Below are 27,350 nucleotides of genomic sequence, written 5' to 3'. Positions count from 1 at the left end.
CACTCTCAGCGTTCTCCCACATCCCTCCACTGGGCTTTTTCTAATGCTGCCTGCTCATCTGTCCCCTGCCCTCAGCTGACCCCACTCGATATAGCCCCTGTACCTTGCATGTAAGATGAACTCGGTAACGATATATCAACTAATGAATGAGTGAGTGAGTGAGTGAATGAATGCATGAATGAGTGACTGAATGAGTTCCCAGGCTGCCAGGGGGTGGTTCCCCCAGCGAGGAGGGGGAGGCCTGCAAGGGTTAACCAGGAGCCCGTCTGTGGTCTGAGGTAAGCAGGGAGCGTATTTGTTCAGGTAAATAAGGAAGGATTACTTATAATGGGAAATCAGGCCCCAGCCAACTCTTCATCTCTTGCTGCCTAACTTCCTCCCAGCACATTCCTGCACTCCGCCTGTGTCCACACTGCCCCGCAGACCCGGTCCCCTGAGCCCACCGCGGCCTCCCTTGTAAGCCCCCCTGGCTGGGTCTCGCCACGGTGCCAGCAAGTGGCCCTGAGCTGGGGGCAGGGGGGCTCCCTACAGGGCGTGCAGCCCTGAGACCTCAGAGAGCCGCCCGTCGAGGGTGGCCAGGCCCCCGGCGGCCCACCCGAGTGCCACCTCCGCCCTCAGTCCTGCCGGCCCCTGGTACCACCGGCGCCCCAGATGCCTGGCTGAGACCCAGCAGTGGTCCCAGCTGCCTGTGCCTCCCCCTGGCCCCCAAGTTTGGCACCACCGCGGACGACTCTTTGGGCACCAGGCAGCTAACGGGTAAGTCTGGTGGGGGGGCAGTGCCCGGCCATGGGGGCTTTCCCCTGCCAGCTCTGGGGAGGTGGGTGGTGGAGGGAACTTTCAATGCCAGGCTCCCAGGTGTTGATGACCCTGATCTGGGTCCTTCAGCCTCAGAAGCCCCCGATCCCTGTGCATACTGCCTGCCCGGCCTGCCCCCACCCCCCAGGCTGACCCCAGGGCCCAGTTGAGGCCCCTGGCCTGGGGAGGGCGGCCTGGGGTGCCCCACGTCTGTGATGAGCCCATCTGAGCTCCGCACTGAGCCCACCCTGCCCAGCCTGCGGGGAGGCGGCTCTGCAGGTGCGGAGCCTCGGCCCGAGACCAGACTGGTTCTGCTTGGCTAGTTAAACACAGGCAGCCTTTCCGTGGCTGCCAGCACGGCTGCTCTGCCAGGGGCAGGGTCTCTCAGAGCCTGGTCACGAGTGGGCAGGGCCCTGCTGGAGCCTGGAGGCTCCGGGTCAGGGCCAGGGTCCGGGGTTGGAGCAGGGGCTACAGTCCCAGAGCCCAGTGGCTTGGGTGGGGGGGTGGGTGTGGTGCGCACGGGAACCAGGGGATCAGAGTGATTGCCTTGAGTCCCTGGGGGGCACAGCGCCTCTGGGCACGTGGGGAAAACAGTGCAGGTGAGGGCAGGGGCCTGGAGGTGCCCCCTTCGAGGACTTGCCAGGTGCCTCCAGTGGGGGGGAAGGAACTGGGTGATGGGGGTGACAGCGTGGAGGGCTGAAGGGTCTCGGTGGCTGGAGCCTGCCCTGGAATCGGACAAGGTGTGTGTGCATGTGTGCACGTGTGCATGCGGGGTGGGGGCAGTGCCCTGAGCTAGCCCGGGGCCCCTCTCCCCTCCAGCTGGGCCCACCCAGCAGCCCGCACTCAGGCCTCAAGCGGGCTAGCCCCTGCCTGACAGCCATGGCCTTTCTGCTCCTCTTTAGCCAGGCCTGGGACTTGGCCTCACTTCCTGCCCCTACCTCCCCAATAAAGAGCTTCACGGCCATCCCCAGGAAAGCAACCATCTCCCCAGCTGCTCGGCTGAGTAACAGAGCAAACAGGCGCTGGGGCTGCCCCAGGCCCCAGGTGGCAGGCAGGAGATTACCCATCAGACGGGGTGCCCACGCCAGGGCTCAGCTCAGCCAGCCAGTCTGCTCACCCCGGTCCAATGGGGGGAGGGCCGGAGCCAGGGACTCCCCCCCAGCTGCTCAGGGCTCCCCCAAAATTCAGAATTCAGAGCTCCTGGGAGGTTGGGGTGTGGAGGAGGTGGTCTATCATGGGGTCAGGAGCCACCTGCCCCTTTGAGAGCCTAATAGGCACCATGAGGGGCCCAGAGCTGAGAACTCAGGCCCTGCCGGACTTGGTTATTGTGTTTCTGATTATAAAACGGTTTGGCAGATGCTGTGCTACCGGGTTGCCACAAGCCTCTGGATTACGCAAAACGTCTCTTGTCAACCGAGCCTGAGGAAATAGGGTGGAACTCAGTAGGTGCTCAATCAGTGCTCAGAAAGTGTGAGCCTGGCAGTGAGTGGAGGAACCAGGAGAGCCCACTTCCTGCCACGGAGGTGGTTGCAGCCATAAAGGGAATAACCCTGCAACAGACAAGAGCACAGCTGTGTGCTGAGCGACTATGGTGCAGCCTGAGTGTAACTGGGGACAGGGCCCTCTGGCGGAGGGCAAGAAGGGGCAGGTCAGAACCCGCAAGGTGTCACCCCAGGCAAGTCCCTCTGACTCCCTGAGCTTGCAGCAGGTTAGACAAGGTGGCCTCCTCTGAAAGGAAGCTTTGTGGAAGAAGCAACCTGGAGTGGGGTTTTGAAGGCTGTGTAGGAGTTGGTGGAGGCAGGCTGGCTGGCGGGATTTAGCGCTTTGTGAAACTTGTGTGGTTTCCCAGTCTGGTCTCCTAGGCTGAGGTCAGGGGAAGTGGGGGCCTCTGGTTTGGGCTCCTCCTAGAGGCCGGGGAGGAGTGAGTGCAGCCAGCAGCTGCCCTGGACCCAGCTAGAGAGTAGGCTGACCTTGGGGCAAGGTTCAGGCCTCTCCCATCACCATTCTCAACTCTCCCCCAGACTCCACCCTTTGGCCCTGCCCCTCCATCCAGCATCACCACCTGCTTCTTCCTTTGTTCCCGTCACTCTTCACCCTGTCCCCTTTCCCTCCTTCTTCTCCAGCCTGGTCCCCTCACCTGCCGCCTTCATGCATGCTCAGCCCATTGTAATTCGCAAGGAATTTCCATCCACTGTCCCCCTCAATCTCCACAACCCTTTTAAGACCTGCTCTTAACAGCCCATTCAACAGACATGCAGCTGAGTTTCTTGCCCCGCTGCCAGAGCTAGGCTTGGGGCTCCAAGCAGCATGGGACCCTCCGCCGCCCCCACCCTGCTCCATGCTCCACCCTGCACCCCTGGCCAGGAGAGTGGCCTGTCAGGTGGAGCAACTCTTCCCAAAGCAAACTTTGCACAAGCTGAGTTGCCCTGGGCCCTTCCTGACATTTAATGCCAGGCTCCTTCCCCTGCCTCATTTGCATGTTCCCAGTCCAGGAGGTGCCCCCTGCCAGATTCTCCTCTCCCACCTCTCCGGGCCTCCAGACTCCTCCAGGTCACTCCTCCTAGGCCAGGGCCCGGAGTGGGACCCTGTGGGAGTCAGATGGGCCAGCACCCTCCCTGGACTGTAGGAAGGGCTGATGAGGTCCTTCCGGGACTGCCAGAATCCAAGGGGCCCTTCCTTTTCGCTCCAGCTCTGGGATTGAGGAGAGGGGTCTGGGGGTGACCGCCTGGGTTAGGCAGGGGTGGGGCCCAGGTCTCTGCTCTCAGGGCAGCGAGTTGGCCTGAGGGCTGCTGGGACCAGTTCTTCCTGCCTCTGATGTCCAACCCAAGTCAGCCTGGCAGGCACGATGGAGGTCATGGGGTCACAGACTCCAGACAGTGTCTGGGCCAGAAGAGCTCTGGGAGCTGACTTATCTCCTGGAAGAACAGAGGAGGAGACTGAGGCCGAGGAGACCAGGGGCTGCCCAGGGCCTCAGATACAGTGGAAACAGCAGATTATGAACCCACATCTCCAGATGCTGAGGCCTCGAGTTCCTTCCAGGCCTCCCATGCCTTTGGAGAAAACTCAAATACAGGGTGAGCTTGGGGCTGAGGGGGGTCCATGTACCTGCAGGCTTCAGGCATCCATGCCACCCAGACACCCCAGTGTGACTTCCGTGGGGCTGGCCCTGCAGGTAGCCTGAGCGAGGCAACAGGGGTGACCCTAGAAGTCAGAAGGTGCCAAGACTTCAGCAGGAAAGAGGGCGGAGCTCACCCTTGACTCCCAGTCCCTGCCCGATCACCATGGACACATGCCCCCAGGCACTCACCGCCCCTGCCTGTCAGGTGGGAATAATCCTGGCTGCCCGAGGAGACCGCGGGGGGGAGCCCAAGCAGTTTATTTATTTGGCCTTCACCTTGTCCCTGGAAGGGCTGGAAGTGGAGTCAGTGAGGCGGGACGGGGGGGCAGGAAGTGGATGCCTAATATACCCACGCGCAGGAGTGACTAGGGGGGGGCTCCTGGCTGCCCACGGGAACAGCGGGCAACGCAGAAAGCGAAGTCGCTCTTTGTGACCCTGTGGACTGCAAGCCGCCAGGCTCCTCTCTGTCCATGGGATTCTCCAGGCAAGAATACTGGAGTGGGTTGCCATCTCCTTCTCCAGGGGATCTTCCCGACCCTTCAATCGACCCCCTTCCCAATCGAACCCAGGTCTCCTGCATTGCAAGCAGATACTTTTACCATCTGAGCTGATCACAATTCCCTTATGTCCCCCGACTCTTTTTGTTTCCTGTCCCCCATCCTCCTGCTGCTTGGCCCTGACCCTACTCCCAAGTCTCCCCAGGCCTGAGGACTGGCTCCCCAAGTTAAATCTCCCCAAGTCGAAGTTTTGCTTCTGCTAGTTGCTTCCAGCTCATTCCTCTCTTTTCTTTATGTTGGCTGCATTGTGCGGCGTGCGGTATCTTAGTTCCCTGACCGGGAATCGAACCTGTGCCCTCAGGAGTGAAAGCCGGGAATCCTAGCAACTAGATCACCAGAGAAGTCCCTGGATCTAGCTGGTTTGAAGAGCAGTCTCGGAGGGCAAGGGAGCTGCATTTTCCTAGGAGTGTAGCAGCTGTCCCAGGAGCAGTGAGGAGGCTGGACGGGGGCAGTAGGCAGGGCAGGAAGGGCCTGTCTAGGGGAGCACGAAGGCTGAGGCCAGAGGCAGGGAGGCTTCAGACCGCAGCAGGCGGGCCCTGAGCACTGGCCTAGGTAGGCCCGGCTTCTCTCCAAGGTGCTGACCAACTGCCTGGGACTTGAGGGGACAGGCCCACGTGGCCCCTGCCCACTCTGCATGGCTCCCAGGGGCTGCACCCCCGAAGCCCCCTCATTCCGACCCATTCATGTGGACTCAGAGGTTGGAATGGAGGGAGGGAAGGGCCGCCACTGGTGGGGAAACCCGAGGTGGTCTGCCCCCAGATGCTGGAGTGAGGAGATTCTGGGCCGAGTGGCAGGCCTGTCCCTCCCCTCTCCTCCTGCAGTCCTGGGCCCTGGGCAGACTAAGGTTGTGTCTTAGGATTGAGGTGGGGGCTCGAGGCATATTTACCGCCACCACCCCACAACCCCACTGGGAGTAAGATCTGAGCAGAATGTGAGAGATAGGCTCTGCCCTCATGACAGCCCAGGGCCTCAGTAAAGACCTCCTGGTGACTCCCTGGGCTGTGATTTCAGGAGCTGTCTGAGCATCTTTCTAATGTCCGGGTGGCCCCGAGGGGCAGGAAACAGCTGCCGTAAATCTCTAACTTTGGGTCCCCCTGTCCCCTGCCCCCTCTCTGTCTTCCTGGGGGACCACAAGGTGCGGAGAGAAGGGGCCAAGGTGGTAATCCCTCTGGCTGCAGCCGCGTGAGTCTGCCCTGTCTCTGGGCCTCAGCCTCCACCAGCTGTTACCAAACTTCTTTGTCTGGAGTCAGAGCCAGTGCCTCTTGGGCAAGAGGGAACCAGGACACGCTGAGCCTTAATCCAGAAAAGATCAGCTCGAGGTTTGGGAGCTGGAGGCATTGCTCAGGAGACGGGCAGCCCCTCAGGCCTGGGCTTTCGGGAGGGAGCGGGACTCGACAGAGCCCGGATTTGTCACAGGACCCCAGGGTGCAGTGATCCAGGCGCTGCTGTGTGACTACAGACACCTCCTGGCCATTCTCTGAGCCTCATTTTCCCAGTGTCCCCATGCGGAGACCATCACCAACGAACGTACTCATGGCTGAACTGCACAGACGGGGAGAGCTGAAAAGTCAGAGGAGGGAGCGGCCACGGAGGACTTTGAGCTGAACTGTGATGAGAAGGGAAGGGCATTTTGGGCAGGGGGATGATGAAAACAAGAGAAAATAGCCGTGTCACGCCCACAGCTCAGGATCTGAGGGAGAAACACCGTTCCCATCAGAGCCTGGATATGTGCTTTGCTCCAGACCCTGCCCCTAACCAGTGAATAAATCTGTTTCCCGCCCTGGGCTCTGAGCTCTAGTGCTCAGACGGGGGGCACCAGCCCCTGGGATCAGGCAGGGCAGGCAGTGGGGAGCCATGGGAGGTTCTAGAGCCCAGGGCTGCCCGATAAAAGGGTGTTGGAGGGAAATGAGCTTGACCGTGCAGTGGAGTGAGTGGATAGGAGGCAGGAATGGACTCTGGAAGACCAAGCTGGCCAATCAGGAGGTGGGCAGGGCCCTGGGGAGATGGGACCAGCCAGAGCAGGAGCCTCAGAGGGCACGTGGTACAAGAGCAGAGGCCACCCAAGGCCAGCTGGGGCCCTCAGGCAAGCTGCACGGCCTCTCTGAGCCTTACTGTCCACATCCACAAAGCAGGGTGCCTGAGCCCCTATGGGTAGTCAGAGGGTAGCATGTACACATGAGGTACTCCACGTGCATTCTCTGCCCTCCCGGGTCCAGCCCTAGAGCCTGGAGAAGATGCCAGAGTTGCAGGCTGGACACACCAGCCCCTGGCTCGTTGACCAGAAAACCCAAGTCCCCTGGGCTGGGCTCAGCCTTCCACACTGTGTCCCACCTGCAGGCCATGGGCTCTTTCCTCCTGCCGCATGGTTAATTATTAACTTCTTTTTCACCAGGGAGGTGTTGGAGCTGGGACCAAGCCTTGGTTGAGAGCAGGTTCCTTGGCATTTAGGAGCAAGGTGACGGGGGTGGGGGCTGGAATGTGGGGTGTGGAGGAGAAGGCTGGAGGTCTCTGCTGGTGAAGGATCCCTGGGCCAGGAGCTGGAAGACCTGCATCTGAGTCGTTTGTTCTCTGCACCGTCACTTCCGCGCCACAGCGCAGGGATGAGCACTAAGGCGCCCTCAGGAAGGGGGTGAAGGCGAGGGCCTCCGAAGTCGCCTGACCACTGTGTCAGGGATGTGTCGTCATGTCCTCGCCTGGCCGATGCTAACCCCTACGCCCTAGCCATTCATCCTCACTGACCCTTCGTGCCTCTGTGCCCCCGTCCCACCTGTGACCGAGGTCAGGCAAACAGGAGGGCCGTGAGGGAGGCAGTTTCTCCTGCCTGTTGGAAGAGGTTCCGTCTCCCTGGCACACGGCCCGGGGTGTTGGCAGGGACTGTCCTAACGTGGCAGGTCGGGGAGTTCTGGGGACGTGGATGGGGCGGGGTGATGAGGGAAGGGTGGGGTTGAGGGGGCTCTCCAGGGGTGGGGCTCCGCGGGAGGTAGGGTGTGGGCACAGGCTGGGGTGGGGACCCAGGGCAGAGCGGGCTGTTGGCTCTGCCTGGGTAAATAACATGGGCTCACAGCACACACGTGTGTTTGCACAGAAGGACTTGAAATAATTCCAAGCCTGCCCTCTGTCCCCCGCAATCCTGGCCCCCCCCATCCCTGCCCACCCCACCCCAACATTTCCTTCCTTGTCACTTAAAGGAACTTGAAAGGGAGATTTGAAATGAAAGGGAACACCTTTCTTTCTTGCTGGCATTCTCTGTGCCACAGGAAGAGCAGAGCTGCCAAGTCAGGTTGGGCAGGTTGGGTACTGCACAAGGGTAAGGGACAAGGGGAGCTGAAGTTCCACTTGGGCTCCACTCACCAAGCCGCACTGCCCAGAGAGGAAAGGGCATTATTTCCTGAGTTGCATGCAGCTGCACTAGCTGCAGCCCTAGGTATAGAAGCCAGAACCTTCCAAATGGGGCTCTTTCTCTACCCCACCTGCACATTGCGGCTGAGGAGGTCTACAGGGCTTCTAGTAAAGCCTCCCCCTCATACTGGCCAGGTGCCTTCAAAGCCAGTTCTCAAACTTGAACCCCCATCACAATCAAAGGGCCTGTTGAGACTCATTGCTGGGAATTCCCTGGCAATCTAGCGGTGAGGACTCTGAACTTCCACTGTAGCGGGTACAGGTTCAATCCCTGGTCAAGGAACTAAGTTTCCACAAGCGTGAGGTGTGGCCAGAAAAAAAGAAAAGAAATGCCTTGCTGGGCCTTCCTCCCCAACCCTGAGCTTCTGATTCAGTAGCTCTGATGTGGGCCTGAAAATTCGAGTTCCTTATGAGTGGTGCGGATGCAGGCACATTTTGAGAACACTGTATAAAGTATAAATAACCCCAAGAAAGGACACATATGAACTTGCCCTTATCAGGTTTATCTGCTCCTTTCCGCCTTTGAGGATGACTCACCGCGTTACGGGGAGCATGTATTTGTTGGTCATCTCCCACATCTGTCCTGCTGTATTCTTGACTCTCAAGTCACGGAAGTATCCCAGGGACCCCAGTTCTTTGCTGTACGTACACAATGCAGGTCCCCTGCCTCACCCAAACCTCCAATATGGGGCTCAGAGGAAAGGGTCCGGGGGCAGCAGAGCCTGGGGACTGATGGGGAGGGAGGCCTCTGGGTCTTCGCATTGAGGCCAAATGGTGCCCCCTGGGTGGCCTTGGGGGGGCCGGGGGGAGTGGGCTTGCCGAGGGCCTCATCTGTCCGCTTGGGCCTCGGCCTTCTCTCCAGCCCCTGCAGCCGTGAGGAAACTGGGGTGTGTAGGTCCGCAGAAACGTGCGCGTGGGCACCTCCCACCTGGGGAGCTGCGCGTTCCTCTAAGGCGTGAGGGGAGAGGAGAGGGCCCCGGGAGCTGGGAGAGGCCACAGCAGCACCTTTCAGGGCAGGACGAGGCGGGGCGGGTAGCAGGAGCCTGGCCCTGAGTGGGGGTGTTGCTGGGTGGCCACGTCAGCATCGTTGGGCTGAGAGTTTATCCATACTCCCCGCACGACCCTGCGGGGCTTCCCTGGTGGCCCAGTGGTAAAGAATCTGCCTGCAATGCAGGAGACCAGGGTTCGATCTCTGGGTCAAGAATTCGCCAGTATTCTTGCCTAGAGAATCCCATGGACAGAGAAGCCGGGTGGGCTACGGTCCATGGGGTCACAAAAAGTCAGACTAAGCTCACAAAAGCGGCCCTTGTGGGAGGGGCAGGGGGCCGCCTGCCTGACCTGGGAGGGGCTTCTCCCTGCCACACCCTCACTTGCTCCCGTCTGTCTTCACCTGGCCCAAGGGAGATCATGGTGACCTTTTCCCTTCCCTACCCTCTTCAAGGGCAGAACAAAAACAAACAAGCTTTGTCCCAGCAGAAAAGATTAGGAATCTGTCTGCAGTGCAGCAGACTCGGGTTCGATTTCTGGGCTGGGAAGATCCCCTGGAGAAGGAAATGGCAACCCACTCCAGTATCCTTGCCTGGAGAATCCCATGGACAGAGGAGCCTGGCGGGCTACAGTCCATGGGATTGCAACGAGTCAGACAGGACTTAGCAACCAAACCACCACCACCACCACAGAAGGAGCTTCATCGACGGGACAGCAGTCTGGGATCTGGGTGGGGGGCCGGCCACCTTGTCCAGGCCCCAGTTTGCTCATCTGCCAAATGGAACTAATTGTGCCTTCCTTTGTGAGGACCAAATGAGATCGAGCACTTCAGGAGATTGTTTTAAACAGGTTACTTGTGTAAAAATACACTGCTCCCAGCACCCCGACTTCCCTGGGGAGCGAGGGAGCCGTCTGTTTGCAGCTCTGCACGTCCCCTCCCAGCCACAGGGCCCATCTGCCCAGCCCTGTCTTAGCTGCCCAGTGACCTGGAAGCCCCAGCTCTCTCCCAGGCCCGGCCGCTGCCCACTGGGCTCCTCATCTCCATAACCAGCTTAGCGGCCCCCACGGGGACAGGGAAGCAACCGGGGCCTGACTCTCCCTCCTGTTCTGTTTCTGTAGACACAGCCGCCAGCCCGAGTAGCATGGGCAGCGCCAGCCCAGGCCTGAGCCCCGGGCCGCCCGGCCGCCTCCTGCTGCCCCCGGACAGCGCGCTGCGGACAGGCCTGGAGAAGGCGGCCGCGGGGGGCACGGGGCCCGAGCGGCGGGACTGGAGCCCCAGCCCGCCTGCCACCCCTGAGCAGGGCCTGCCCACCTTCTACCTCTCCTACTTTGACATGCTGTACCCCGAGGACAGCAGCTGGGCGGCCAAGGGCCCCGGGGCCAGTGCGCGGGAGGAGCCGCTCGACGAGCCAGAGCAATGCCCGGTCATCGACAGCCAAGCCCCGGGGGGCAGCCTGGACCTGGCCCCGGGCGGGCTGACCCTGGAGGAGCACTCGCTGGAGCAGGTGCAGTCCATGGTGGTGGGCGAGGTGCTCAAGGACATCGAGACGGCCTGCAAGCTGCTCAACATCACGGCAGGTGAGCCCCTCCTCTGCCAGCAGAGGCCACCGGGAGGGACGAGGGTGCTGCCTGGCACACCGTGGTCACCCCCAGAGATGCTGGTGCTTCTCCACGTGCAGCCAGTCCCTAACACAGCAGCAGCGAGCCTGGGAGCCAAGGTTCTCAGCCTCTCTGCACCCTGGCCGTGCCAGCCTGGTGTCCCCACGTGGCAGGCACCGGGTGAATGAATACGAGCTCTACCATCTGGCCCACCTCCTGCTCTCACACATCAGTGCACAGTCCCCGGCCTGTTCTGCTCCAGACTCTCCTGCCTCTTTGCCTTCCCCACAACACTCACACCCCAGGACCTTTGCACTTGCTAGTTCCTCATCACAGAGTGCTCTTCCCTCAAATATCTACTTGGCTCACCCCTCACCTCCTTCAGGCCTTGACTCAAATGGTACCACCTCGATGAGGCCTTTCCTGACCCTTCTACTGAAACTGCTGCCCTCCTATTCCTCCAACCTGCTCTATTTCTCTCATGGCTCCTACCGTCAGATATGCTGCATGTTTATCTTGTTCCCTGACTGTCTCCCTCACTGGAAGGTACATGCCCCGAGGGCAGGGATTTTCACTTTTTCACTGCTATGTCACTAGCTCCTGCTTCCTCTGTGGCTCAGCGGTAAAGAATCTGCTTACCAATTCAGGAGATGCCAGTTCCGTCCCTGGGTCGGGAAGATCCCCTGGAGGAGGGCAAGGCAACCCCACTCCAGTATTCTTGCCTGGAGAATCCCCATGGACAGAGGAGCCTGACAAGTTACAGTCCATGGGGTTGCACACACATCCCCAGCTCCTGGGATGGTACCTGGTACTTAATAGATGCTCAACACAGTCACCTAATATGCCCTTATCCCTTATACAAGGGATTCAACGTGGACACAGCAGAAAGGCTCCTCTGCTCATGAAGCTGGCGTTACAGTGACGAAACAGATCATAGATAAATAGATCAATGTGTCTCTGGTCCGGTGGGGGTGAGGGCTCTGAGGAGGAGAGCCATCAGGAGGTGAAGCGCGTGTGTGTCCGGGGCCTGGAGGGTGTGTTTGCGGAGCTGATGCTGCCGGTTGAGGGGCTGCTGGGGCCCCTCCCGGTCCCACCGGCGCCTCTCCAGCTTTGGGAGCGTCTGATGCATCTCCTTGGCCTTCGAGGCCTGGCGTCTGAGCCTCCCACACAGGAAAGGTCCTCAGGCCCGACTCCTCCTCCCTGGAGTCATCTGGGCCCAGCCCCTGCCCCCCAATAGTCTCAGCTGGGGCCCCCCTTGAGGCAGCCCCTGCTTAGGGCCCCCTCCCCCAGTGGCCAAACCAGCCCGCACCCGGAGGCTTTCCCACGGTGCCCCCGCTCCCGCCCCGGGCTGGGGAGGGCCCTGCCCTGTGAACAATAGGGACAGAAACAAATGGCTTTGACCCTGGGGAGGAAAATGGGTTTATTAGGTGGGGGCAGGTCGGTCTGCAGGTCACCCCCTGAGAGCCTGGTGTTCCCTTGGAGGCCCCATTGTGTCCGAGCCCGCAGCTGGGTTCACCCCAGGGCGGCTCCCCACGGAGACGACTGGAGCCCAGTCAGAGACGCCCCCACCCCGCTGGCCTCGGCCCCATTTGCACCCCCTGCCCTGCCCTTTGCCCACGGAGCACGTGTGCTGAGCGGCGCCCTGACGGCCAGCCCTTTGTCGGGTGCTGGACGCGGGGAAGGAGCCCCCTCTGTGTCTTGATTCCTCCTCGGCGGCGGGTGGGGCCGATCCCTGGTTGGGTTTTTCTCTGGTCCTTTGAGGGTTTTGGGCAGGCGAGAGGAATCTGGGAAAGGAAAAAGCTGGGGTGTCTCTGGTATCATGTCACTGTCCCCTCCAGCACTGGGGCTCCCCAAAGGGCCCTTTGGAGGGGCTGGGGGGGCGTGGGAGGAGCTGAGGTCCAGGTGAGATGGAGGTACAGAAGCTCCAGGCTCCCCTGCCCTGAGCCATGTTTGCTTTCAGGGCCCTGGATCCTTCCCCTCATCTCCTCTCTTCTTGGGTACCCACCTCCACAAAACCTCTCAAGCCTCTGTCTGGCCTGGAGGCCGTTCCGGGAGAACATAGATTCCCACGGGGGCTCCATCAGGGCAGAGGGGACCCCCCGGGGCAGTGCCTTCAAGCAGACTCCGGGGCTGAAAGAGTGTCTCCCGCTCAGACCCCGTAGACTGGAGCCCCGGCAACGTGCAGAAGTGGCTCCTGTGGACGGAACACCAGTACCGGCTGCCCCCCGTGGGCAAGGCCTTCCAGGAGCTGGGGGGCAAGGAGCTGTGTGCCATGTCGGAGGAGCAGTTCCGCCAGCGTTCGCCCCTTGGCGGGGACGTGCTGCACGCCCATCTGGACATCTGGAAATCAGGTCGGTGGAGCACACCCCCGCCCCACCCCCAGGCTCCAAGCCCGGGCCCTCAGGGGAGAAGTTAGGCCAGGATGCCTGCCCGCGGGTTACGGGGGAAGCAGCCCCTTATGCCCACCTGGGTTCCGTTCTGCATCCCGACCCCACGGACCACTGCCTCCCTGGATCCTGGGTGAGCCCTCCAGCCCCGACCCTCTGCCTACCCTGATCAAGGCCGCAGAACCTAGGACAGAGCATGTGGCAAGTTAAAAGTATAAGGTAGACTGTGAGGACACAGGACGCTGGATCCTCCCAAGTCCTCCTTCCTTGTCCTTGTAAAAATTTTGTATTTGTTTTGTGTTGTACTTCATTAAAGCAGAAATAAGGCAATAAATGTACAGAATTTTTTTCAAAAACAAACTGTTGTGAACCACAGTATACCTTGGGGGATGCCGCTCCCACTTCCCTCCCCTGGCCCCCAGCCCCCCTCCCTCGAGGCAACCACTGTTGCCTGTTTCTTGGGTACCTTGCCAAAGGAAGTCTATGCATATACAAGCAAAAGTAAGTGTGACTTCTACCCTTTCCTAACACAAGTAGGATGAGTATCACGCTGTTTTGTCCTGGACAGTGTATCTTGGACCTTTGTTACCCTTCGTTGTTTGACCAGCGCACCTATTTTTAATCTTTTTTTTTTTTAATTGCGTGACTACATGGCTTTTGAGATCTCAGTTCCGCAAGGGATTGAACCCAGGCCCTTGGCAGCAAAAGCGCAGAGCTCTAACCACTGGACTGCCAGGGAATTCCCTTTTTTAAAATGTATTTGTTTTTATTAATTTTTGTTGTTGCCGTTGCCCTAGGTTGTCACTGCTGCCAGTGGGCTTTCTCTCGTTGTGGCGAGTGGGGCTACTCTTCGTTGCAGGGCACGGGCTCGAGGGCACGCAGGCTCAGTAGCTGTGATACACCAGCTTAGCTGCCCTGCGGCATGTGGGATCTTCCCAAACCATGGATCAAACCTGTGTCCCCTGCTCCCTGAGTCGCGGCCCTGCCCCTTGGGGCCCAGGATGAATGAGGGGACAGGTCCCACTCTTATGGTCCGATCAGAGACCAGTGTCCAGCCCCCAGCCCAGGCCTCTTGCCAGGGGCTGGCAAGAGCAGTGGGCAGTGCCAGGCTGAGAACTGGGTGGTGGCGTGGGCAGAAGGCGCCTGCCTCCGCCTCCCACTGCTTTTTCTGGGGAGGGAGGCAGGTGGGGAGCTGGAGGGGGTGGAGGGGTGCGGGGAGCTCGGCAGCCGGAGAGCAGGGAGTGTTTTTGTTATGCTGGGTTCTGAGCGGGATGCCGTGCAGACCTCATCACCACTCATCCGTGCTCCCAGGCCCGTTTCACAGGTGACCAGCAGGGCTCAACATGCGCTCTCCTCTCTGAACCAGGGGCCGCATGCCGAAGGCCCCTCTCAGCTGCCAAATCCTAAACTTTCTTCCAGGAAGCAGCTTTGTAAGCAGCTTGTCTCCCAGATTGGCAGGAGGAAGAGAGCCACCGGGTCGGTGGGGGGGGAGGGGGGGGGAGGTGGGCTTCTGTGACCCCACAGTTCCACCCAAATGCCCTCCTCCTCCCTTGTGGGGGGGCGTCTTTCTGGGGTCCCAACTTCCTCTCCTTGCCCCGCAGCTGCCTGGATGAAAGAGAGGACGTCCCCGGGGGCGATTCACTTCTGCGGTGAGTCGGGCAGGGCAGGGAGGCAGGCAGCCAGAGCTTCAGGTCTGGGGGGCGATGGGGTGGCAGCCACTGAAGACCAGGGCTCCCCGCTCACCACCACCTCCTCACTGCCCAGCCTCAACCAGCGAGGAGAGCTGGACGGATAGCGAGGTGGACTCGTCCTGCTCCGGGCAGCCCATCCACCTCTGGCAGTTTCTCAAGGAGCTGCTGCTGAAGCCACACAGCTACGGCCGCTTCATCCGGTGGCTCAACAAGGAGAAGGGTGAGTGGTGCTGGGGGCAGGACGGGGGTGCTGCGAGGCAGGGGGTGGGAGCTGTGGTCCTGCCAGGCGCTGGGCAGGGGGCTGCAGCCGCCCCCACCTTTGCCTTGAATACCACACACGCACTCTCATTGGACCAGCCCAGGGTCTGTGCAATCTGTGTCCACACCTGTCCCCCGCCAGGCTCTGCCTGCTGAAGGTCCCCAGCGGCCACGTGCCTGGCACATAGCAGGGCCGTACAACTCTGATGAGAACGGGACATAGTCTCTACGTCAAAACATCAGAGCTGCACTGAGGAAGCCAGTGGTGTCCCGAGAGAAATACAGAGCAAACCACACAGGCAGTGTTAGATTTTCAAGTAGCCACAGTTTAAAATGCTTAAAAACAGGTACATTTAATTTTAATAATACGTCTGCCTAATCCAATATTATACATTCTTCTAATCTCAATGTATAATCGCTGCAAAATTATTAATGAGATGCTTTACTAAGTCTTTTAAATCTGGTGTGTATTTCACGCTTACACTGCATCTCAGTTCAGACTGGCTACTTTTCAAGGACTCACAGCCACAGGTGGCTAGTGGTGACTGCCCTGGACAGCACAGGACTGGATGGTGTGCGGGTGTGTGTTTTGGAAAAGGCCCAAAGCTGAGAAACCTGGGTTCTAGGTCCCATTCTGCCGTTAGTAGCTATGGATACCTGGACTCCAGTCTTTGTGAAACACACTAGATTCATTCATCCAACAAACCTTCATTGAGCACTTCCTCTGGTTCCACACTTGCTCAGCCAATGTTTATGGAGGATCATAGTGTCCTGGAGCTGTGGGGAGGATTCAGCGATACCCCATCCTCTAGGGACCTACAGTCTTGTAGGAAAACCAGCAGTGAAATGAGCTGGTGTGCGGAACGCATCTGGCTGTGATGGGACCAGCTGTACCCAGGTTGAGGAGGACCTCAGAGTGGAGCAACTCTGGGGCTGAGTGTGGAGCTCAGGAAGGAAGAGGGCTTAGGAGGGGTGGGGAAGTTCCTGCACGAGCTGTGGTGATCTCGTGTGTGGATTTGAGACAGAGTGAGCCGGTCCCCCAGGGAGACCATCCCACGATAGAGGACAGGGAGATCAGGGAAGGCGGGGTGATCTGGGAAGCCTGCCTGGAGAGGGTGTGCTGACCTGGGATTTGCCAGGTGCTTCAGACAGAGAACTGGGGATATTAGTGAGTAATAGTCCCTTCCCCCAGGCTCTGCTCCAAGGACTTTCTGTACTCACCAAGACAGTGGTCACCACAAACCCTCTAACTGACCGGAAAAAGGGGGTCTCAGCTTCTAAAGCTGGAAAACAGCCGAGCCAGGATTCCAACACAGGTGGGCTTGATTCCAAACCCACTCTTTCCACCGTCTCTTACCAGTTCATCCTGCCAGAAAGGGCTGTGTGGGGCCGAGGTGGCTGCGAATCCCACAGAGGTCTTGCAGGCTGGGGAACTGCACAGGTGACCTTGCGAAACGAGCTGTGTCCGCAGCCCGGAGCCCCCCACAAGGGGCTTCAGCGCGGGGTGTTTAGGAGCTGGCGCTGGCAAGGGCCAGGCCTTCAAGGCCCCGAGTCACCCACCGCAGGCTCACCCTGCACCCAGGAGGTCTGTGAATCCACAGTAGGATCCCCCACTTCCCGGGGCCTGTGCTACACCTCCCCACATGTTGATTTAACCCTCAGCACAGTCGTGGTAGACGGTCTTGTGGCCCCACAGCCTAGCCTGGCCCCGGGGCGACCCCGCCTCCTCTGACTCTGCGAGGCTGATCTGCTGGTCTTGGTCTCTCTCCCCCCTGCTCTGCTGGCTCCCCCCGGGCCCCCCGCTGCCCCAGGCATCTTCAAAATCGAGGACTCCGCGCAGGTGGCCCGGCTGTGGGGCATCCGCAAGAACCGCCCCGCCATGAACTACGACAAGCTGAGCCGCTCCATCCGCCAGTATTACAAGAAGGGCATCATCCGCAAGCCCGACATCTCCCAGCGTCTGGTCTACCAGTTCGTGCACCCCATCTGAGCACGGCCACCGGGTCCCGGGCCTGAAAGGTGCCCTCGCCAGACCTCCCTCCTGCCTGCCCTGCCTTGGCCAGGCCCAGAGCTGGGAAAGAGGGCAGTCTGCTGACATCCAGAGTTCAAGGTCAGGGAGGAGATGGCCCGCCGCTCCCCGAGATGTCAGTGAGCTCTCTGGGAAGAGAGCCCCAGGGTGGGGGGTGCTTGCCCCTCGGGCCTGACTGCTCCACGGCCAGCCCATCGGAGGACGGAGGGAGGCAGGGCTGTCCCCCCGCTCCGTTGCAGCCTCTGACCCCAGGCGCTCCGGAGCAGAGCCAACTGAACGGCAGTGACTTGGCCAAGCCACTTGCCCTCCAGTGCCCTCAGCTGCCCGTCCAGCACTGCGCCTGGCATGGTGCCAGGAGACATCTGGACCCCGGAGTTGGGAAGCCAGGGGTGCCCTGGGGACGGATAATAAAGATCCTAAGGAACTGATATGGTCCCAGTGAGCCAGAAGCACAGCCTGGAAGCCATCCATACTCAAGTCATTGTGGTCACAGGGGCCTGGGGTGGTTAAGGGAGGCTTCCTGGGGGAGGCGGCATTGTGTGGAGCCTAACAGGAAAGGGACAGCTGATGGGTGGAAGCAGTGGGAGAAAGGCAGGGAGTCCTCAAGGCCCATGCGGGGCTGGAGGGGCCCTCGTCTCCCCTGGCCTGGTGTGGGCTGGAAGTGGGGGCTGGAAGGGCTGAGGAGGGTCTCCCACGGGACTGAAGAGGTGGTGGCATCCTTCTGTCCTTGTGCTCTGTCGGGGGTCAGGACTTCCCCCTGGAGGGGCCGAGGGCTGCCCTTCCTGCGAGGGGACCCACAGCCTGGCCGCTGCTGGGCCAACCTGGGGGCTCTGGGACAGGCAGCCGTGCCGTGGGAGAGGGGGGCCTTCAGCCCTCCTCGGGGGAGCCGGCCCTGCAGTGAACGGGGGAAGAGAGGCTGGCTTGGGGGCAGTTCCTCTCTTGAGGCCTCAGGGGTACTGAAGCTGTGAGCCCTGTGAGCGGGGTGTCAGCAGCGGTCAGAGCTCATGATGGGAGGGGGGCGGGTCTGAGTGTGGGTTTGTGAGCTGGGGGAGATGGAACCCTCTCCTGGGCAAAGGCTCTCAGCCTTTTCACACCCCGCCTCATGTTTATTCATCCAGCTTGGGTGTCCTGAGGGCCGGCTAGGTGCTTCGACTGCTTTTTTGCCGTTTGTTGTTGTTGTTCAGACGCTCAGTCGTGTCCGACTCTTTGTGACCCCATGAACCGCAGCACACCAGGCTTCCCTGACCTCCACCATCTCCCAGAGCTTGCTCAAACTCATGTCCATTGAGTCGGTGATGCCATCCCACCATCTCATCCTCTGTCATCCCCTTCTCCTCCCACCTTCAATCTTCCCCAGCATCATGGTCTTTACCAATGAGTCAGCTCTTCACATCAGCTGGCCAAAGTACTGGAGCTTCAGCTTCAGCATCAGTCCTTCCAATGAATATTCAGGGCTGATTTCCTTGAGGATGGACTGGTTGGATCTCCTTGCAGTCCAAGGGACTCTCAATAGAAACTATGAGGTTACCCCACCCCGCAACTTTGCAGCTGAGGAAACTGAGGCTCAGAGCAGTTGAGCGCTCGCTCAGTCACACGGCCGCTCGGCGGCAGAACCAGGGACTGAACCCGCAAGCACAGGGCCCTCTCTGCCCCTCCTTGCCTCCCGTCCCTCCAGCGCCCTGACCTCTGTAAGGCTTAGCTTCCCAGGAGTCAGGACGAGGAGCCAGCCCGCGGCACCCAGCCCAGTGAGGGTTAAATGCTGCCCTGCACTGCACCTTGTGCCCCCAGCAATTTTATTGTCTCCAAAAGAACGTTTACTCCTGGCAGTGAGCAAACAGCACCTAGGCATGTCAGCTGGGACTGCACCTGAGGAGGCGGGGGTGGGGGGCTGCCCCAGGCGGCTGCCTCGCTGGGCCCCTGCTGTCTGCCCACCCCTGGGGAGGGGGCGGGCTGGGACCCCGGCCAGAACCCAGGTCAGCTTTGCTGAACTGGTTTTGTCTCCAGCCTCCGCCCCCACCAGAGTCCCTGGAGCCACCTGCTCTCAGGTCCCGAGCAGGGCCTGGAGCGCCTCCGATCGCAGGCTGGGGCTGGAGGCAGGGGGGAAGGGGATCAGGGCGAGGAGTGGGGAGCTGGAGCTGCTCCAGAATGGCACCCGGCGCTGCAGGGGGGCGGGGGGCCGCTCCCTGCTGGGTGGATCTGCCACGAGGCACAGACGTCCCTGGCAGGCACACACCCATCCGGTGACACCCCGTGTGCTGGCAGCAAGCTCCAGAAGCCTCCTCCTCCTGCACACACTGCCTGTCAGAGCCCCATCTAGCCTAGGTCCTCCTCCCTGACCGTCTTCAGGGGAGCCCGCCTCCAGGGCTCCGCATGGAACAGGCTGTCCAAATGTGATGAGGTCAGCTTGTGCCTTTATTTGAAGAGTCTTCTGTTCAACTCAAACCAGGGGTGTGTCCCTGGAGGTGGGTCTGGGGATGAAGAATATGGGGGAGAAGCAGATAATGTCCCCAGGTCAAATGAGCATGCCCTGAGGCTGGGGAAAGCAGTGGGGGGCGACGGGCCTGTAGTGTATTTGCCTTGAATGATGGTTTTGTGTTGGGACCTTGACAGGCTGTCGGGGCCAGAAGGGCCTCAGAGAGACAGCTAACCAGATGGGGGGTAAGGCCCAGAGTGGTGACCGGGACACGGTGAACCGACGGCAGGACTGGGACTCGACCTGGGACTCCTGCCTGACCCAGAGGGGATCTGGGTGGAGTGGGGGAGGCTGAAGCAGGGGTCGGGCCTGGAGCTGAAGATGGGACAGAGTTAGGAGCCCAGAGCCCCAGTCCGGCCCCCGGAGGAGTCCCACACAGAAATGCTATCCGAGGTCAGGCAGGAAGGTGTGGCATGACCTGATATCACACCACAGGGAGCCTGGGACTGTGGACAGCCACGAGCCACAGGCCTCCGGAGTCACTTTTAGAATTTCACTTCAAAAATTGAACCTACTTGGGAGTCAAATTCACCCTTGAACCCTAAGTTTGGGACCCCAGATGCCCCAGCTCTCCTGGCCAGTGCTCATCACCAGGTGCCCAGGACCCTAAAGGCCACAGTCTTGGTGCCTCAGAGAGCATCCGGGGTGAGCTCCTCTGCATGGACGGGCCCCGGGGCCCCCCGCCCTTGGCGGTCCCCCAGGATAGCACCCTGGGACACCGCCTCCCCAACAGACTCCAACTGTAGAGGACTCACAAGAGCTGGAGACACACACAAGAGGACACACGTCCAGCCAGGTTGACACAGTTCTGGATTTTATCCACAGTTGTACAATCACAACTTATATATATATATATATCTGCATTTATACACCTTTAAATTACACAATCATGTACAAAACAGGTGCGTTGCTGAGACCACAGCACTTCTCGGAGTTTCACAAGTGTTGGACTAATGGAGTCAGGAAGCCTGGGGTGGTGGGTGGCGGGGCAGCCCCGGCTCCTCGCAGAGCCGGACTACGGAAACGGGGCTTCACTGGGGACAGAACACAGTACTCGCTGCTGAGCCCCGAGCCCCGCGGGGCGGCCCGCGCAGCATCAAGGGGGTGGGCGGGGGCGGGGAGGCTACAAGGGGCGAAGGGGCGGTGGGTGCGGGCACCCACGCTCGGTGTTGAGTGCCCAACGCCAGCACGTGGGGCTCAGGGGGACTTCGGGTGGGAGACCCTCCTTCCCTGGGGTCCTGAGGGGCCTGGGGATGAGAGAGAGCGGTCCCCCGTGGGCCCGTGGAGGTGGTTGCTCAGAAGGAAACAGGTTTTGAGTCTCCACCCTGGAGCCAGCAGCTAGAGTGTGGAGGGGGACGGGTCTGGGGCCCAGCTGGGGCCACAGCCCCACCCAGGTGCTGGGGAGCCGCAGGCACGGAGAGGCGAGCCCAGGCCCCAGGGTGCAAATGGGAGGGCTTCCTGCCTTTCGAGGACAGAGGCCCCCTACCCCAATTCCTGCCTGGGGGAGAAGCTGAAGAGGCTTCAGTTGGGGGGTTTGGAGGCCTGAGGGCTTCTGGAATCCTGCTTCAGGCTCTCAGGGGCCTGGGTCACACCTCAGGCTGCAGCAGACAGGGACGAGAACGGGGTGCTGGAAGGGGAAGGTCTGCAGGGCCCTGGGGTCCTCAAACCCCCAAGTCCCCTGGCCCCGAGGGAGGCCCGCCCCAGCGCCTCTGCCAGGGTCCTCTGTGCCCACAGGACTAGGTACAGGGCCTGGAGGCTGGGGTCTGGGAGCTCCTGAGTGGGCTCTGGGCAAACGCAGCAGGGAGCAAAAGAAGACCAAGGGTGGCAGAGGGGCTGGGGATCGCGCTTTCGTTACCTGGAGGCCGGGGCGGCCAAGCGCCACCAGGGCAGAGCACGCCGGGTGTCCACAGGCCCCAGGCTCAGCGGGAGCATCAGCCGTGAGCAGCGACCTCACCTGCTGCTGCAGGAAGTCTCAGGGCCTCAGAGACTCCGCTTCCCGTCGTTCCCCCGCCTGGGGGTCCTGGCCTGCCTGGGGCGGCTTCCCATTCTATGGGCGAGGCTGGTTGGGACCTGGTACGAACACCCGGTAGTCCAGCACGGCCTCCTTTCACCCACCTCAGGAGACACTGCAGCTCTCGGAAGACATCCGGCCCCCTCCTGCCCACGGGAGTCCTCTCACTGAGACCCAGGCTTGCAGAGATGGGGGCCGCCAGCGGGAGGGGCTGCGAGGGGCCAGGGCTGGAGTTGGGGGATGGATGAGGGAGAAAGACCCCATGACAGTGCTGCTCCGGAGGCCAGGGCCCCCGCAGACCCAGGCCCTCCCCGCCGGCCGCAGGCTTTCCCCGCCTGGTCCTCCACGGGTCTCCCTGGGCAGGCCAGAGCAGGGGCACGGAGGAGGAAGGAGGCTAGGCCGGTTTAGCCTGGTGGATCTAACAGTTTTCAGCGGACTTGGAGGGAGAGGGGAGAGAGAGAGAGAGAGAGAGAGAGAGAGAGGGGTGGGGGGGGGGGGGGGGAGGGCGGGCAAGATGCCCTCCTCCCCAGGAAACAGGAGGAGGCTGCTACTGTTGCTGGCTTTGCCCTGGGCTTTGGGGCCCCCTCCCCGCTGCCTGAGAGCGGTATGGGGCCTCTGCTAGTGACTGGGGTGGGTGTCTGGCTCTGAGGAAGAGATTGGGCCCAACCTGTTGACAGCTGGAAAAGGGCCCCAGTGGGGTCCTAGCCCCTCCCCTGACCCCAATCCTATTCACCCCTCCTCCTACACCAGTGACACTGTCCGCAACTCCAGCTAACCCCTCTTCTTGTCTTGAGGAGTCTAGGGACCCCGGAAACCTCTGTGGGAGAAGACAAGGGTGACCATCCCTCCTCCGGCCCTACCAGTCCTCAGGGACGAGGCTAGGAGAAGAGTACTCCCCCAGGCAGAGTGGAAGACTAAAGGGGTGGCCCCCTTCTTGGGGGTCTTCAGAGGGGGCCTCTGAGAGTAGGTGGTGGGAGGGGAGCAGGGTGGAGCAGGAGACAGAGGGCAAGAAAACCAGGCCGGGAGACCGGCAGCAGGCGCTGGCAGCCTGGGGTGGGGGTGGGGGCACCGAGGATGGAAGGGTCCAGGAGACACCCCTCCGGGCGCAGGAGACTCTTTGGTGGGATCTGAAGAGCAGATGTGATGACGTCGCTGTCGGGCTAAGTCCTAAACCCTCACCTGCCCTGGGGCCATCACCCCAAGTCCCGCCACCCTGGCCTCCAGGCGACCCTGCAAATGCTCCGTCTCTTTATATTTTTTGTTTTGTTCTGTTTTGACTTTTAAAAAAATAAAAGCTTGATCGGAAAATATGTCTGGAACTCTATGGCGGGGAGCGGGTGCGGGGGCGGGAGGCTGCAGGGAGGGGGGCGGCGGGTGAGGAGCTGGGGGGCAGGGCCGCTAGACGGCCTCCACGTAGTTGGCAGGGTAGAGGCCCAGCTGCCCGCTGTCCAGCCGCCCGCGGCACCAACCCTGCTCGTCCTCCTCGCCCAGCTTGGTGAGCTCGTCTCCTAGGGAGGGAGAGGACACAGAGGAGCTGATTGACCGGAGCCGGAGAGGGACCGTCGCCCCCACCTGCCCACCTGCCGCGGAAGCCCTCTGATTAGGCTGGGCCCACCCCAACACCCCCTCCCCGCATTGTTGCCCGAGCGCCCGCCCCGGGGACCAGCCCCACCCACACCTCGACACCCACGTGCGGCCCAGCCACCAGCTAATCTGGGTCTCAGCTCCACCAGGGAGGCCCAGGCTGCGCCTCCTGCTTCATTTCCCTGGTTCGATCCCTCCCCCTGCCCTCCCCACCCAGTCCGCGTTCCAGCCCTCCCCCCACCCTCTTCTGAGGTCCAGATCCCACCCCTTGCCATCCTTAGAGCCCGCCCCGGCTCGCCAGTCCAGGCCTTGTCCTGGGGCACGGGTCACCCCCAGGTCTCGGCTCCGCACATCGGGCGCGCCTAGGTCCTGTCCCCGGGGCACGGGGCACCTCCAGGTCTCGGCCCCGCCCACCAGGCACGCCCCCTCACCGGCCTTGAAGCTGAGCTCGTCCTGCTCCTGGCCATCGTAGTCGTAGAGCGCCCGCACACGCACTCCCTTGGCATCCTCGTCGAAGGGGTTGGAGCCTCCGTTGGCCTCATTGCCCCCAAACGGGTTCCCGCTCTCATCGTCCGACCACTCGGTGGCGTAAGTCTGGCCCCTGTCGTAGCTGCTAACACTGAGGCGCAGGAGAGGACCCGGCCTGAGCGGCCCCTCACCTGGTCCCCAGGGCTGCCCCCTCCCAACCAGGGCCTGACCCCAAATCCCGCGGAGCAGGCCTTGTAAGAGGGAGCCCTCACTGACGGTTTTTTAAACACACGGGAAGCAGGACTATTAGCATCACTCAGCCCTTGAGTGGGGGGATGCTGAAGGAGACCCCAGAGAACATCTGACCCCCCATCTGAGAGGGGCAGTACAACCCAGTGACTAACAGTGAGGATTCTAGTAGGCGGAGCATCATGTTGTTAATTAACGTGCCACACAATAAATCAACACTGCTGTATGTTAGCCATGAATGTTAAGACAGTAAATCCTGAGCTCTCACCACCAGGAAAACAATTCTTTTCTAATTTCTCAACCTTGAATCTACAGGAGATGATGGATGTTTTACTCAAGTTATGGTGGTAATCATTCCTGTCTATAAGTCATGACGTCTAGAAGTCACATCATTATTCTGTACACCTTAAACTTAGTGCCATATGTCAATCATATCTCATTAAAACTAGAAGAAAAAAAAAAGAAAGAGATGAGCCCAAGCTCATTTTTAGTCACAAAGTCATGCCCAACTCTTTTGCGACACCATGTACTATAGCCCACCAGCTTCCTCTGTCCATGGGATTTCCCAGGCAAGAATACTGGAGTGGGTTGCCATTTCCTTCTCCAGGGGATCTTCCCCACCCAGGGACTGAACCTGAGGCTCCTGCATTGGCAGGTGGGTTCTTTACCACTGAGCCACCAGAGAAGCCCTATATCTATGTGTATGTGTTTAATGAGTGAGGATTCTGGAGCCAGACCTCTTGGGCAACATATCTTGGCTCTGAGGCTTACTAAACTAGCTGTGTGACCTTGGGCAAGTCACTTACCCTCTCCAGGTATCGGTTTCTCTATTTGTAAAATGGGAATATTGACATACTCCTCAGAGTGCTGGGAGACTTCAATGAGATAATTTACGGAAAATGCTTAGCACAGCGCCTCACACACGGTAGGTGCTCTCACAGACTGGCTACCACTATCTCTGAGAGGAGCACTAAGTTGTCCTGATTAAAACCATTTCTTGTCTCCTAAGGTAAAACTCCGTGGCCCCCATGTGGGGGCCCCCAAGAGGCTCCGTAGGGGGCACTCACCTGCCACGGTCCCCAGCCTGAGACGTGGACTCCACCACGCCAGCAGCATTGGTCAGCGCTGCCCCCTCTGCCTTCTTAGGCTGTTTTTCCTTCTTGGCGGCGGTGTGAGGGAGGTCTGGGTTCCACTCCTGGGGGGGACCAGGGGAGCAGTCAGTCTGGGGGGCTGCCCCCTGAGGCTCCTTCCAGTGGTTTTGTATCCCTCTACCCCATCCCCACACATCCTCACCTCAAACTGGGGCCAGTTCATGGGCATGCCAGGGCCGCTGGTGCTGCGGAACCATCTGAGGTCATCCTGGGCATCAGCCCCCCGGATGGCCTGCTCCAGCTCCCGATACACTTGGACGTAGCTGTGCATGGGGGAGACGGGGCGGTTCAGGGCAAGATGCACCCCAGCTTTGGTGAGGACCGAAGCCCGTCCAGAGGACCAGGGTGCTGGCAGCCAGGAAACAGGTGGCTTTGGAAGTGCAATCTCTGAGTGGGCAGCTCCAGGCATGCCCTGTGGGCACTCTTCTCCATCCCCATCTTAGTTGCTCACCCATCCATCCAAGCACCTGTCCTGAGGATCTGGCGTGCGTCAGCGCTCACCCAGGCAGCCACCGGCCCCTGCGGCCTTGCCCTCCCCTTCCTGCCACTGGAACGAGGGCTGGGAAGCCCTGCTGCCCCCGCTCCCGCCCCGCCACCCCCAGCTACCTGCTGCTCTCGGCCAGGTTGAGATGACGTTTGATGTCCAGCAGCACCTCCTTGAGGAAGACCAGCCGCTTTTCCTCGAACTGCTGGCACTGCTCAAACACTTGCTCCATGCCCTCCATGTACTGCGGCGTGGTCTTGCCCACGTCGTCCAGCACCTTCTCATACTTCTCCTGCGTCTACGGGCACCAGGGCAAAGCGGGAGTGAGGCCCAGGCCTGCAGCTCCCTGCCGCCACCCCCTCCACAGGGCCCCGAGACCCTGGCCCGGCCAGCACCTTCTGCACATCCTGCTTGCACTTGTCCACTTTGTCCTGCAGCTTCTTCTGCTGCTCGGGGGTGACTGACTGCTCCGTCTTGCTGTTCATCTCCCGGGTCACGGCCAGCTTCTCCTCTTTGCAGGCCAGATGGTAGGCCTTCTTGGCTGCCTCTAGCTGTGGGGAGGGAGGTGAGGGGGCAGGGCGCCTACTCGCATGCAGGAGCCAACAAGATCACTGTCCACACATCCCTCCTGCCCGCTCCGCCAGGAGCTGCGTGCATACACCCTTAAAAGGCAGAAGCGGTGCAGGCCCCGGCTCCAGGTATCGGGGGGCAGTGCCCACCCACCTGCGCATATGACCCTGCACTGCTGGGCCCATCTGTGCATGCATCCTCCTGGCAGGCAGTGCTGCTCCCCATGGGCACAATCCCGGGGGGCAGTGCGGTGCCCGCGGCATCTGCAGACGCCCTGTCTTGGCTCAGTCTGCCCCCCGAGCCCTGCCGCCCGGCCTCGCCCCCTCCGTGGCAGCCGCCCGCCCACCAGGCACCTCCTTCATCTTCTTGGCCCAGGGCTTCTGGGCCTTGCGGAAGCCGTCCTCAGCCTCCTTGGTCTCCTTGAAGCCGCCCATGATCTGCTTGTGGTAGGCATCCTTCTGCCAGTTCTTGACCTTCTCCAGGTCCTCGTTCAGCAGGCTGTTCTTCACCTCCTGGTGCAGCTCGCTCACCTTGTCGGCCTCCGTCATTATGGCACCCCAGGCCCGCTCCAAGCTGCCATACTGTGGGCCTGGGGAAACGGCCGGGGGGCCACCAGGTCCTCATCACCCCCTGCCCAGAGGCCCCACTTCACGCCTCCTTTCTCTGAGGCTTTCCCCATACTTCCCAAGGCAGCAGGAAAGCCCTCCTCTGCTCTCCTGATAGTTTTATCCATCCTCCAGAACAGCCCAAGAACAGCCACCACCTCCAGGAAGCCTTCTCTGAATACTCTATCCTCACATAGCTCGGCAGCAGCCCTCATGAATTCTTCTTATATGTAGCATCTGCCTCTGGGCCTGCTCCCTGTCTCCCCCATTAGCTTGTGAGCCCCACGGGGGACAACCTGGACCCCATGAGTTCTCACAGGCCAGCTCTTGGTGCTCTAGGAATGTAGATGGAAATGTCAAAGTGAAGAACGAACTGGTGACGTAACAGGAAGCCACTGGACCCAGACAACCCACCGGATCTGGACCAGGGCAAACAACAGCTACCATAACATTTGTATGTGGGCCACATTAAATGCCCTGAATTTGACAGTTGAGCTATGATTACATAAACAAATGTCCTTATTCTTCAGCAATACAGTGAAGGATTTAGGGTGAAGGGGCATGTCTCCAACTTAAATGGCTCAGAAAAGACATGCCTATAAATAGAGAGGGTGTGAGAAAACAAACCTGATAAAATATGAGCTGGTGAGTCTGGGTGAAAGGTAGGTAATTCTCTGTACTATTCTAGAAGTTTTTCTCTAAGCTTAAATTATTGCAAAATAAAAAGTTTTGTAAATTCCCTAGTGGCCTCGTGATTAGGATTCCAGGCTTTCACTGCCCAGTGGACCTGGGGTTCAATCCCTGATCAAGGAACTGAGATCCTGCAAGCCCCGTGGCGCAACCAAAAAAAAAAAAAAAGTCTTTTTTCCCCCCTAATCCAATCCAAAATTGCAGAAAGTGGAGTTGACCAGGGACAGGGAGGCCTGGGTAGTTTG

General features: G+C 60.3%; 2 protein-coding genes across 6 annotated transcripts in view; one reads left to right on the top strand and one right to left on the bottom strand.

Annotated features, from left to right (window-relative positions):
* The first annotated feature begins 201 nt into the window (after positions 1–201).
* SPDEF (SAM pointed domain containing ETS transcription factor) lies at positions 202–17,752 on the top strand. 2 transcript variants are annotated; one of them, XM_061146479.1, is made up of 7 exons: positions 202–756; positions 8,370–8,510; positions 9,976–10,434; positions 12,609–12,806; positions 14,444–14,491; positions 14,607–14,753; positions 16,603–17,752. In XM_061146479.1, the coding sequence occupies exons 3-7, from the start codon at positions 9,999–10,001 to the stop codon at positions 16,779–16,781; spliced, it is 1,008 nt and encodes a 335-aa protein (XP_061002462.1). In that variant the 5' UTR covers positions 202–756; positions 8,370–8,510; positions 9,976–9,998; the 3' UTR covers positions 16,782–17,752. The 2 variants fall into 2 exon arrangements, with proteins under 2 accessions (XP_061002462.1, XP_061002461.1); XM_061146478.1 differs by lacking the exon at positions 8,370–8,510 and having other exon boundaries at positions 207–756; positions 16,603–17,751.
* A 113-nt stretch (positions 17,753–17,865) lies between these two features.
* PACSIN1 (protein kinase C and casein kinase substrate in neurons 1) overlaps positions 17,866–27,350 on the bottom strand; it is a 67,080-nt gene continuing 57,595 nt past the window's right edge. For all 4 annotated transcript variants that reach the window (XM_061146474.1, XM_061146477.1, XM_061146475.1 and 1 more), the window contains 7 exons: positions 26,164–26,399; positions 25,636–25,791; positions 25,363–25,538; positions 24,899–25,019; positions 24,673–24,800; positions 23,320–23,507; positions 17,866–22,812 (listed from right to left, as the gene is read on the bottom strand). In XM_061146474.1, coding sequence (XP_061002457.1) covers positions 22,703–22,812; positions 23,320–23,507; positions 24,673–24,800; positions 24,899–25,019; positions 25,363–25,538; positions 25,636–25,791; positions 26,164–26,399 — 1,115 coding nt within the window. In that variant the 3' untranslated portion in view covers positions 17,866–22,702. The remainder of the gene's footprint in view (positions 22,813–23,319; positions 23,508–24,672; positions 24,801–24,898; positions 25,020–25,362; positions 25,539–25,635; positions 25,792–26,163; positions 26,400–27,350) is intronic.

Source organism: Dama dama, chromosome 7 (genome assembly GCF_033118175.1).
Source record: "Dama dama isolate Ldn47 chromosome 7, ASM3311817v1, whole genome shotgun sequence".
NCBI classification, from domain to species: Eukaryota; Metazoa; Chordata; class Mammalia; order Artiodactyla; family Cervidae; genus Dama; species Dama dama.
The sequence above is the reverse complement of the archived record's forward strand: the minus strand, read 5'-3'. Positions and strand labels throughout refer to the sequence as shown.

Excerpts from the sequence above, each read along its gene's own strand:
- SPDEF (XM_061146479.1), top strand. The coding sequence starts at position 9,999 with ATGGGCAGCGCCAGCCCAGGCCTGAGCCCCGGGCCGCCCGGCCGCCTC. Across the intron at positions 10,435-12,608 it reads GCTGCTCAACATCACGGCAG|ACCCCGTAGACTGGAGCCCC; the intron begins GTGAGCCCCTCC and ends TCTCCCGCTCAG. Across the intron at positions 12,807-14,443 it reads TCTGGACATCTGGAAATCAG|CTGCCTGGATGAAAGAGAGG; the intron begins GTCGGTGGAGCA and ends CTTGCCCCGCAG.